This window comes from Chlorocebus sabaeus, chromosome 15 (genome assembly GCF_047675955.1).
Source record: "Chlorocebus sabaeus isolate Y175 chromosome 15, mChlSab1.0.hap1, whole genome shotgun sequence".
Taxonomy (NCBI): domain Eukaryota; kingdom Metazoa; phylum Chordata; class Mammalia; order Primates; family Cercopithecidae; genus Chlorocebus; species Chlorocebus sabaeus.
In genome coordinates this window covers 20,413,575-20,426,647 of record NC_132918.1, presented here as the reverse complement: position 1 = coordinate 20,426,647, position 13,073 = coordinate 20,413,575, and the positions used below count along the sequence as shown (strand labels likewise).

The 13,073-nt window shown below is 37.0% G+C and overlaps 1 protein-coding gene across 6 annotated transcripts in view; it reads right to left on the bottom strand.

Moving 5' to 3' along the window:
* The window catches only part of MECOM (MDS1 and EVI1 complex locus), a 608,842-nt gene that overhangs the window by 294,285 nt on the left and 301,484 nt on the right, over window positions 1-13,073 (bottom strand). For all 6 annotated transcript variants that reach the window (XM_007972155.3, XM_007972157.3, XM_007972156.3 and 3 more), the window contains exon 2: window positions 3,367-3,704. In XM_007972155.3, coding sequence (XP_007970346.2) covers window positions 3,367-3,704 — 338 coding nt within the window. The remainder of the gene's footprint in view (window positions 1-3,366; window positions 3,705-13,073) is intronic.

Sequence of the window (13,073 nt, the reverse complement as noted above, 5' to 3'; positions counted from 1 at the left end):
GAAGGAAGGAAGGAAGGAAGGAAGGAAGGAAGGAAGGAAGGAAGGAAGGAAGGAGAGAAAGAAAGAAAGAGAAAGAAAGAGAGAAAGAGAAAGAAAGAGAGAAAGAGAAAGAAAGAAAGAAAGAAAGAAAGAAAGAAAGAAAGAAAGAAAGAAAGAAAGAAAGAAAGAAAGAAAGAAAGAAAGAAAGAAAGAAAGAAAGAAGGAAGGAAGGAAGGAAGGAAGGAAGGAAGGAAGGAAGGAAGGAAGGAAGGAAGGAAGGAAGGAAGAAGGAAGGAAGGAAGAAAGAAAGAAAGAAAGAAAGAAAGAAAGAAAGAAAGAAAGAAAGAAAGAAAGAAAGAAAGAAAGAAAGAAAGAAAGAAAGAAAGAAAGAAAGAAAGAAAGAAAGAAAGAAAGAAAGAAAGAAAGAAAGAAAGAAAGAAAGAAAGAAAGAAAGAAAGAAAGAAAGAAAGAAAGAAAATAAAGTTCGGGGACTTAATACAATATAGAAACCATAAATTAGACATGGTTGATGTAGGAGAGAAATGTGTCAAAATGACACATTTTTTTGGACTGAACAACTAGACAGATGGCAATGGAATTTATTAAAACAGGAAATGTATAAGAAGGGGAGCTATGCAGAAAGAAAAGAGCAAGGGTCCTACTAGAGACAGCAATGATTTGTTCAGTTATGATAGGCTGAGTTTCCATTGGGGGAACATTTAATGCAGAATCTGATGCACAGTAGTCCCTCAACAATTGTTTGCTGAACATGGATTTTCTCTGTTTGTATTAATTTGTGAGGATGCCTAAGTGGTTTCTTTTCTCCTTCATCATTTTTTTTTTTCAAAAATAAAGGTATATGAAAAGGAGAGGTCACACCAGTTAATCACAATTATCTCTAACTAAATAGGAGGAGAACCAGCTAGAGTTGAGAAAAAGATGACATGCAGACAATTAAAAGTCATCCTGCAGGGGTTGGGTGAGATGCCTTTGAGAAAGTGCCCTTGCTAATCATGATTGGGTTTTGTATTAACTAGGTAAGATTAAAAGAAAAAAAAAAAAAAAAAAAAAAACCTAAGAAGAATCAAAAGTCAAGAACTCAACTGCTCCTCTATGGAAAACAAGTTTGCCAAAATCACAGTCATGTCTTTGGTTTTTTTCATAATACCTAAAGAGCAGACAAGCCACATTCTCAAAAGGAAGAGTAATTGTTAAAATGATGGGAAAAACTACTGAATTGGCCATCAATTGAATTCTTGAAGGAGAAAGAGGAGAAAGGGAATATGTGATCTTTGGCCAAAAAGTCAGGAACTATTTTATAAAGGTGTCTTGAATTCCAAGCAATAAAAACAACTCAGTTTTGACATAATGAAAAGAATCATTTTACATTTCTCAAGATAAATATTTGCCAGTGTATATGTTGAAGACATTTCACTCCAAGAAGAAAAAATAATTATTTTTGAATTTCCTCCAAATGCAGAATTGTCCCCAGGTTCATCCACCAATCCATAGGCATTATGTTTAAAAAGGCACAGTCCTGCATTTACCAAACCTGTAATTGAAAAATGATTTCATTTCTGGATAATCTTGATGAGTATTGCACTTGTTGCTTAACTCTGGAGATTTTGTAATAAAAGTTTAATGAGTTACTTATTATTAGAATGTTTATAGCCATTATTTTAAGGTGAACAATAATGACGTAAAGTTTGTACGCATTTGGTTTAAAACGTATTCAACTCACATATCAGTTAATGCTACAGTGATTTTTAAAAACTCTCTTATCAGTACACGTGTCTAAAGGCAATGCAGCTAAACCTCAGCTTTACTGGGGCTACGGTTAAGAACGAAACTAAGGAAGGATTTCTCACTTGAATCATGTGAAAGCCAGATCCTGGCATTTCAGAATTTGAACAAGAATTGCTTTTATTATGGCATTTTGAACAGATTTCACAAGAGGATACATATAAAGCAAGAGGACAAAAAGTTGAAATTAAGTCCTGAAGGCACTGAATATTCATTTCTATTTAAAAGCTAACCAGATATTCTATTAATGATCATAAATATTAAGGAAACATACCAAAATAAATCTAGTTTATCTGATTTCTGTCTACTGAAATGCTATGAAACCAAAGGTCAATCACATCTCTAAAAAATATCTTACCCCTGCAGAAACTGTCTACAAGTTTTTCAGATAGAGACAAGATTTTCCAGAAATTATGATGTTATGAGTCAAGCACAAAAGTTTTCCAACTACAGAAATAAATGGAAAGTATATATATCTACTGAATCTGTATAAAACTTACACTCAGAAGAATAACATAGTTACCTTTATTGAAATAAATTTAATTTAGATTCTTAAATCAGACTATAACTTCTAATTCTTAGATGTTGCCAAATGGATTTTATGGAAAATATGGCTGAAACAAGGGACTAATTTTCATAACCATTTTGTGTGCTGTTTTGATGCACGAATTACTCATTAAATCATTTGAATATAAAGAACCATAACATAATTCAGTGATGAGTAGAGTGCTGACATTCTGAAAGCATGTATAATTAAAGCAGGGTTATCAAAAGAGAGGCAAAATGTATTAGAAGAACATACCACAAAATGAAAATAAAACCAGATTAACTTATAGCCACAAAATAGAGAAAACAAATGTTTTCCTCCAATCCTCCAACTCCCCACCCCGAAAAAGATAAAATGCAATAAACATGTCATATGATTACGCTTGTTTGCTAATGCCACATGCTACATATGATCATAGCCAATGTTTCCAAACATTAACTATAAAATCGTATCTTCTTCCTTTAGTATTTTTTTCAAATCAATACTATTCTTTGACAATATATTAGGTTGGGTTGCCTCCTATCATGCTATACTTTTAATCAATACATTGTTTCTATTAAGAAGTGAGATTGTAAAGGAAGCTTATTTATTTATTTATTTATTTATTTATTTATTTATTGAGACGGAGTCTTGCTCTGTCTCCCAGGCTGGAGTGCGGTGGCGCGATCTCGGCTCATTGCAAGCTCCGCCTCCCAGGTTCACACCATTCTCCTGCCTCAGGCTCCCAAGTAGTTGGGACTACAGGCGCCCGCCACCACGTCCGGCTAATTTTTTTGTATTTTTTTAGTAGAGACGGGGTTTCACTGTGTTAGTTAGGATGGTCTCGATCTCCTGACCTCGTGATCCGCCCGCCTCGGCTTCTGAAAGTGCTGGGATTACAGGCGTGAGCCACCGCGCCTGGCCAGAAAGTTTATTCTTAAAAACCTACTGAAAATATATTGTAACAAATATAATTTGCTTATTTTGTGGCTGCTTAAACGATCTCTTCTTTACACAGCTGCAACATATAAATGTGTTAACTCAAAATACAGTCTTACCTCCCATCCATAACTGGGGTCTTTCAGGTTTGACCTCTGCTCTCCCACATAAGGCCCAAACTTTTCACCTACTTCGATCTTCCTTTTGGTCCATATTCCTAGTCCTGCTCCAGGCATATTTGACTCTCGAAGTTCAAACTCAGCAGGAATGGGAATATCATCAGGGATGTAGATGGGGGCTTTGTAAGGAGAACCCTCCTTTGGAGTGAATGCTTCACTGGATGTAGCAGGAGAGCATGGCTCTTGAATATTGAGGGAGGGAGTACTGGCTACTCCATCTGCATCTGGCATTTCTTCCAAGGGTATTTCAGGGTAGGTGCCATATACACACTCATTATCTGTGAATAGATAAAAACTTCATGAATTCCTTCTAATATTGAAGAGACAAAATTCCACAGGGGTAGACACCTTACTATGTTGTTCTTTGAAGGCTAAATAGGAAAGACCATTGTTGCGACGTGCCTTCATTAAAATCTTTATTATTCACAGGCCAGGGAGAGGCTAGAGATTATGGCCTCTGTGGTTTATCTGTGGTGAATCCATAAATCAAATGAGCTAATCCTCAATTGTCAATACTTGCATGGGCTAGTTCAATTCATTATCCATCTGGGAAACAATCAGCAACTTCATTAATGGTCTGACTAAAGTACAGACAAGAAGTAAACATGTGTGTAACTACAACCCTCAAACAATCCCAAATTGGGAGCTGACAGAATTCTAAGATATATTAGAAAGTTTTGTCATGCAATGTTATTTGGAATAAATGTAGGAGAGTCATCAAAGATTCCAAAGGCTGCCATGTGTAACAAGGTTTAAATGTGTGTGGCAGGATGATTTATTGGAATATTAATTTGTGTTTTTTCTTTCTCTGTATTTCCTTTCCAATTTTGAACATGTCACCAAGTCCTTGGTACTTCCTTGTCTCAGTAACTTATGCAGAGCAGAAAGTTAAAGTTACTTGAAGGCGGTGATGCCTCTGGATATTTGTAAAAGCTAAAATCGTTAAAGAAATTAGGTAAATTTTCCAGTGGGGAAAGAGAGAGGAAGGGTCCCTTGAGATGCACCAAAAAGACAGAATTTCCTCCAGACTGAGAAATGAGGGAGATCAGAAATGCTTTATATGGGGTACTGCTCATCTTCACGGAGCAGCATCTGAGGAGGTGGCAAGACCTTCGAGCAGACAGCAGGGTTAGGTAGCTAGGAGTTAGGGTACAGGGCACTGAGCATCGAGGCCCTGAGGACTCCCAAAGCAGCACAGCATCATACTTGAAGTAAACGAGTGGACCATGTGAGACCTTAAGACCTCTATGAAACTTGTATGGGGATGGTTATGAAACCAGTCAATGGGGATTTCAGTTGTCTCAAAGCAAATGAACACATGTTTCTTGTCTGCTAGGATTACAAATCCAAAGTCATACCTGATTTATTTGATTCATAGAACTTCAAGGAAAGAACTAAGAAAAACGGGTGAAAATTACAAAGACACAGACTTCAGTTGAGCTAGTCAAAAGTTAATACTTTGAAAAATTAGCTGAATGTGGTGGTATGCACCTGTAGTCCCAGCTACTTGGGAGGCTGAGGTGGGAGGATTGCTTGAGCTAGAGAAGGCTGCAGCGAGCTATGATTGTTTCACTGCACACCAGCCTGGCAAGACAGTGAAAGCCCCTCTCAAAAAAAAAAGAAAAAACGGTAAAATGGGTTGCCTCCAGCTGCATGATCAGGGTTCTACTATAGCCTGCATAACCATGAGTTAAGGATGATGTGGAGACATTTCAGCATCAAGTTGGTGATTATACTAGGTGACCTTTAAGACACTACCAACCCTGCAGTTCTATAAATTAAAGTCTTCTAAGAGAGTTTATCGGGCTAGAAGATAGAAGACCTTCATTATTCAGATTCATTATTGTAACAAACTATAACACTCATTAGCAATTGCCCATCAAGTAATGACTCCTGTCTCTTAAAGTTTTGTGAAGGGTAAAGTGATAGTACATGCAAAAGTATTGTTTAATGAGGTGCTTGGTTCTTGGTTCAAACACTAAGATAATGCCATTTAAACCAAGCATACAACTGAATTCCAGAACCCAATCTTATACCTATGGGACATAGGTTCTCAATATACAAGCTCATTATCATTCAAGTTCAGCATGTCCAAAATCTTGTACCTTATCATCTACCCTCAAATTGATTCTCTTGTTCACTTTCCTCTTTCTACTATGAATACTATCTTTTCCTTAATTATCCATGTTTGAGGCTTTAAAATAACATAGCCATTTTCTCTCCTTTATCTTCCAAACTGTTCAGTCACTAAATGCTGTATGTTCTTGCAAGATTCTAACCTTCATCCAACTTTTTGAAATCCACATTTTCACACCTAAATATTTTCATAGTCCTTTAAATGGGTCTCAACCTCCAGCTTCTTTCCACTATCCATCAACACTGAGCCTATTTAACACTGCTGAGTTTACCTTCCTGGCAGACCTATTTTCCTGTTTGACAGCCTTCAATAATCTCTAGTGTCTGCAGGTAAAGTATAAACCTCTTAGGCTTGGACTAAAATCTCTGTCATTTTGAAACCATTCTTCCTTTCCATCTGATTCTCAGTGGTCCTCAAAGGGAACCCCCAAGCTAGAGTAAGCTTATTACTCTCTTCTGAGCTCAGTGAGCATTTCTTCTTCAGTTCTTCCTGCCTGCCACTCCTCTCTCTGCTCCACTGCCCAACAAACTTCTGGCCATCCTCCTGGGTCAAGTTCTAGCTGGTCCTATCACCATCTCATTTAACACTAGTATTCCCTTCCTTGAATTATTACATAATTTCATCCCTCAGTTTGACAATCAAGTACCATGCATTGCTGCTTAGGGTTTAATGTGTATGACTGTTTAGTTCCCAACTAGGAAATAGGTCCGTGATGGGAGATGTTAGGACTCTCACATTTTCGGAATTGTCCAAGTGATCCGCATATAGGTGTTTAATGAATACTTGTTAAATATATAATTAATCTAACATATCATTTTATTAAGCTATGAATCCAAGTCAATACTTTTTTACCAAGTATAGGAAACTTTTGATCCTACAAAGCACCTTTAAACCTATAGAAATAGAACGTGATGAATCACCAACTTTTCTCCAAACCCAACATCAAAGGAAACAATTTTAATAATTCTCCAAAGAAATATTATCAGAGAAGTATACTTTAAGGTCCAAACATACTCGAAAAGTCCATCTAATTTTATCCTTCAGGGAGGTTTTGCACTTCAACCTCATATTTGAAAGCTCACTAATGGTCTTAGCACATGTAAAAACCTAGAAAAACATCTCTTCAGAACTGTAACACTTACTACTGCAAATGCCAAGTTACTCTGAAAGAGATTTCTCCCCCATTGTTAGAATTGTGTTTTTCTTGAGAAATATAAGTTGTAAAACATTGTGTACTCTGTAAATGTGTCCATGCAAGCAGGAGGAAACCAAAAGGCACCAAAATAAATAGAACAGTATTCCGCCAGTAATTATCTATTAAAGGTCAGTAAAATTTCCCCTACTTCCTCAAAGAGTCAAATCAGTCATACTTTCAGTTTCATGAAAGTGATCTTTAAAAAATGATAGAGGCCAGGTGTGGTGGCTTACGCCTGTAATCCTAGCACTTTGGGAGACTGAGGCAGGCGGATTGCCTGAGTTCAAGAGTTCGAAACCAGTCCGGGCAACATGACGAAACCCCATCTCTACTAAAAGTACAAAAAATTAGCCGGGCATGGTGGTGCATGCCTGTAGTCCCAGCACTCTGGAGGCTGAGGCACAAAAATTGCTTGAGCCCAGGAGGCAGAGGATGCAATGAGCTGAGATCACACTATTACACTCCAGCCTGGGCAACACAGCGAGACCCTGTGTCAAAAAAAAAAAAAAAAAAAAAAAAAGCATAGAGACGACAAGCCCATCTGTGCCCTCCCAATGGCATAGCTTATACAGTGACCTCTGAATTACCCACAAACTCTCCCAATGCATAATCTAAGTGAGTGCATTTAGATTTCTGTTCCTGTGGAGACAAAATTTTCATGTGTGCCCAGGCAGCTGCACAGAAGAATTTGAACTTAAAGCCTGAATGCAATTCTGCTTACAATGACAAAAATGTACAATTAAACCTAAAGAACAACTTTATAGGTCAAGCAAATTCACAAGAACTCATGGACCTATTCATCCATATGCAAGCACTAAATATCCATGCAAGCGCAGGCAGTTTGTTTTCAAGCCACTTTTAATCTAATATCATCCAAATTAAATATTAAAAAGGCTGTGATGACAAAAGTGAAAATATTAAACTGCTGAGTTTTATGTATCAAAACAAGCAAAAATATTTCAATGTAATCTAGCATTATGAAATTTTCAACAGCAAATGCAGTTTATCATACCACATTGAATATTTGTATAAACCAAAATAAACTAATGCCTCCATATGTGTTACTCAAGAGCTATCCAAAAAGCTGCTAAAACATTTCATTTAAATGATAAATTACTTCAATTATCATATCCCCATTAAATCTCTGTTATTGGGGAAAAATTGGTAGATCCTTTCCCTCAGCTATAACTATAGTTAATTAAAGCATTTCTCAGATATCACACTGACAGATTGGGCACACTTACAATAGGTAAGTATCAGGTAAGCAGTGCCATATATATCAGTGGTCCCATAAAGATAAATAACCCTTGTAACTTCTTGGAGCTGAGCTGTCTGCTACTGTAATTTGCTTCATGCATCCTTTAGGCATGCCATTAACCGAGTGAGGAAAGAAAGACAAGCATATTGTTGGATTTGAGACAAATGATTTGGGAAATTGCTCTTGGAAATCAACCTCTTCGATTCAAATTTTAAGTGTTCTAATTTCCTCAGAGACCAAGGGAAAGGCCACATTTTGATTATATTATATTTATTTATATGTGTCTTTGAATAACTACCGTAAGTTTCCACTTGAAAAGTATTCCATTTTGAAAACATATCAGAATCTTCAAAGAGAAGAAATTGAAGAAATAATACCAACACTAGTAACTTTCATAGATGTATCCACATTTTCTCATTTTAATGCTCAAAACAATCCAGTGAGAAAATGATGATAAGAATAATCTTCCATTTTACAGATGTAGGACCTGATATTCAATAGATCCAAAGTCAGCTGAGACTAGCTGGGTGTCCAAACCCAGTCCTCCCTTTAACTCTTAGGCAACTTGTTTTTTGATCCTTAAAGATATGTTTTAAAGTTTGTTTGTTTTATCAAAATTGTAGCCACAATATGTGAATAGTTTGGTTTTTGACTTTTTCACTTGATTATAGTTTATTATAATCACTTGCTTTTGTATATTTTACTAGTTTCTAAAACTACATTTAATTGCTGTATAATATTCCATTATGTGAATCCACAATAGCTGAGCTATTTCCATGGATTTTATTTATGTTGCTTCTAATTTTCTGATATCATAAATATGAAAATGAGCCTTCCTTAACATAAATTTTTATTTTCATCCATTTCAATTTCCTTAGGTTAGATTCCTATAAGAAAACTTAGTGGGTATTGACAGATTGCTTTTCAGAAAGTGTATCGCAATTTACACTCCTACAAATTATACTGTCAATTATTATTATGTCTTGTTTTTAATGCAGAAAATTATCTATTACTGCTTAATTCACATCTCAGTTGATTACAGAAACTAAATATTCTTATTTGTCATTCAAATTTCTTTATTTGCAAATTGTTCATTGTTTTTGCCCACTTTTAATTAGGCTTTTATGTCTGTCTTATTAATGATAAATAAATTAGCCCTTGGATATCGTATTTTAAATTTTCCCAGTAGACAATTTGCCATTTGATATTTCAATTTTTTTTAACTTTTATGGAACTAAGTCTATATTTCTTCTGTGATTTTTACATTTTTCTTAGAAAGTCCTTAGCTACAGAAGGGAAAAAAAGATTATCTTGAATTTTCTTTGAGTTTCATAGTTGCTTTTCTACCAACCTTGGATTACCAATGAGTGATTTACTGCTGAGTGAAAAGCAGAAAAAAAAATTATTTCATTTATTTGAGCGCCTGTGAACGGCAGACTAGAAAAAAAAAATGCCATTTTCACTCGTAATTCTTTGGTTCTTATTTGCAAGGCTGGCCTAAATGCCTTCTCTTTTTGTGGGTTTTATATAACTCACCATTTGTTTCTTTTGGACTTTCTGTCTAGTTTAACTGCAAAATCTGGGCAGATGCCATTCAAAATCCTGAGTTTCACCATTAATGCCCATCATAATACTTATCACTCAGCATTATCATTCGTGATAGTAACATGAATGATTTTTCTCTCTACTCTTCACATTAGTTCATTGATAGAAAATATTTAGCAACTAAAAAGTTTAATATTTATTAAGAGCATATATACATAGTTTGACTATAAAGTAAGACTGATTTCTGTAGTTATGAAGTAAGAAGTTAATTATTTATACTCAACTGTACACATATATGCATATAATACACACATCCATGTGTATTTGCAATGTGTGTGTAGGGGGGTGTGTGTGTAATAGCTCCCTAATCTTAAAAATAGGCTGAGACAGAAACATGATTTGAGATCTCGGGCAGACTGGTTGAGATCATAACTACATGAAACAACTGCCAAGAGGAGCTCAACTAGGGAATTGAACAGATTAGGTAACTCAGAAATTTAGACATTTCCCCCCATTATATTCCTCATTGCAGTTTTGTAATAAAAACATGAGCAAACTTCAAAGGAAGCTCTGTAGTAAAGGTTAATTGCTACTAAAGAAGAGGGTGGGCCCAAGCACCAGTACTTTGTGCCCAACTTGCAAGCAGACAGGAAGGATTACACGTGGCTGAGAGCAGAGGATGTGTGCCCTGCTCTAGGAGGAGAGCAGGCTCGGCCAAACCTCAAAGCCCCACTAGGGACCTCCTGGTAGGACGTGAGCACATAAGCACAAGTCCATGAGCTGATGCCTGCTAACAGTGTGGCAGGGAAGGGAGGGGGAAGACATCAATTTCCTTACAAAATTAAAACCGGACATGCTCTTCTTCCCTTGTTAGGACAATTCCAGAGCAGTTACAGAGGCATGTTTGTGAGAAAGCAGAGGGCTTCGGGAGCCAGCTCTTCTGCATCAGCAACACAGTGAATAAACACGTGCTGGGCTTGGGGAAAAGGGTGGAGCTCAACTAATGCCAGATGCACAAACAGAACAAAGAGGGAGGCTATGAACTGGCCAGCAAAATCTTCTATGAGAATGGCCCCAAGATAATGAAATTTAAGATCCCAACGAAACGAAGAAAGGAAACTAGTAAAAGTAGAGAAAATGAATTTCCAGAAAACTGACTTAAACAAGCTGTAGAGGACTATAGCAAGGGTGCAGAATTACAGGCTTAGAAACAGAGACATTGAATAGAATGGAAACTGCTGATGGGCATAGTCTTTAGCATGTCCCGCTCCAGAGGGCAGTGAGAAGAAAAGAGACTTAAATGGAGTGTTTGGACACTGGGCCGAATCTGTAGAAACCGTGTCTCTAGACACCATTATGTCTGGAAATAATCTATCAACATGGCTTGGCACTGGAAATTTTTTAATGACCCTCTAAGCTTCCTTGCACTTTCAGTATTTGCTACTTCCTTGTATCATGCTATTCCATGTCTTCCTTATGGAACTTTTCCCCAGTGTTTCCTAAAAATATTTCACTTAAGAGTTGTCAGAAAGACTCAGAATGGAAGTATTGGGAGGCAAGATAGCAAGGGAGATGGCAAAGAATGTGATATGGATGGAAAATAAGTGACAAAATCAATGAGCAAACTTTTATTTTTCTCCTGATACTGTGGCATACTGTTGCATGTCCTGTGGCTTTTAAATCTGGTTAAGAGATTTTCTACTCCTCTAGGAATTTCACAGACATTTCACTAAATAAGTATGATTTGGCAATTAAACTAATAGCTCCTAAGCAATTAAAAACTGGGCTTCACCTCTTTTAAAACTTTCTCTTCAGAGATGGAACTAAGCTTTTGTCAAATGGTAATGGAAATAAATTGCTAGAAAATTCATACTTGAGGTACCAGTAAAGCCATTTGGTATCTGGTTACTGAATCTAAAACAGCTAACGCAGACATTAAAGTTCTGTGAGTACTATTCCAAAGGAAAACATGAGCTGGTTAATGTTTGGCTTATTCTGTTGTTAAGGAGCCACCGTCACCAATATCCACTGGAATGATCAGGTAAGAACAGACTTATCACATATCAGATAGATAGTGTTTCTTTTACATTCTAACTATGTGCCTTGACTTTCTTTTGACAGTACAAATTTTTAAGAGACTTTTGGCAACCTCTGATGGACCCGATGTGCTTGTTTTTCATAAGCTTTTCTATGTCCCCAAAGTGATTTTCCTTCAGATTCATTTAGAGGAAAGTAGAACTGTCCTGAATTCATGCTGCAGCAGACTGGGTGGTTACTCCTCAGGCAATCTGAAATGACCAGAGTACAGCCTTTCAGTATTCCAGCCATATCTACAGTAATTATTTGCCAGCGTATCTAAAAGAAGGCAGGCATTTCCTGTTGCACACAAATGGGACATTCTTATCTAAATTACTGTTTAAACAGGTATTTAAGAAAAGACTATCACAGTCAGGAATTTACTGATGACGGAACACATTAGTTTAGGGCTGGACACATTAGTTGAGGACTAACCATTGTCAAGAAAGGAAGTATATCAGCATCAGGAAGGTATAGAGAATATTTTACAACTCCCATATGGGTCAAGATGGAGGATTGTAAACTATGCCATTTGCATTTGGAGAAAGCAGGAGGGTCACAAGTCCTGGCATGGAGTTGTGCTTGCGTCAATATGTTGCTGAACCCTGGAGTAACCTTGAGAGGCAGAGCCTGAGAGTTGTAGCTACGTGGGGTCTCTGTTTCCCTATCCATAAAATAAGCACGTTGGACAAGTTCATCCCAGGTCCATTCCACTCAAGCGATCCCAGTTCTACATAGTAAAAACCAGAAGGTGGTCAAAATTTGGTGTACCAAAAGCTTATAAAATGTATTTTCTGGAAAGACACTCTGAGAATTGGTTTGGTCTCTCCCAACATGTAACCTAGGAGAGACTGTGCTCTGGCTGCCTAACCTTGCTCTAACCAGTGAAACTGGAATTTATTCCCAGTAGAGGCTTATAAAACTGGGCTGTTATTCTCACATTAAGTAGACTGCCCTCTGGTGAGGACTGTGGTTTACGTGTGGGCAGAACGTGTGGTTTACTACCTCTAGTTTGTTTATGTTGTTGATGGTGGTTTCAAAAGAAAGCTGCATCCCTTCACATGCTAAAGAGTGACCGGATTTACTTCCTTTAAAAAAAAGTGTTTAAAGGTGGGCAGAGACATGAGGGAGCATTAATGTGCCATTGCTAATGGAGGAGCAACTGGGATCCCTGTGACCACAGCTCTGCTTCATTCAGCTCTGCATGTGAAATGAGAGCCCCAACTTGTTTATTATAATTACCTAAGTGTGGCTTGGTGGCTTTTGGCAGAGATCCTTCTTGCCTCCAAAGGAGAGACCAAAACTCAGGAGCTACACGCTAAAGGAAGGAGGGTGGTGTGCATTCTGTAGCAAGGAGGCTATAATTCTAATATATTCTGGGTGAAAATATTAAAAACAACCCCCAAAAGATGAAGATCAAAAAGTAAATGAGATTG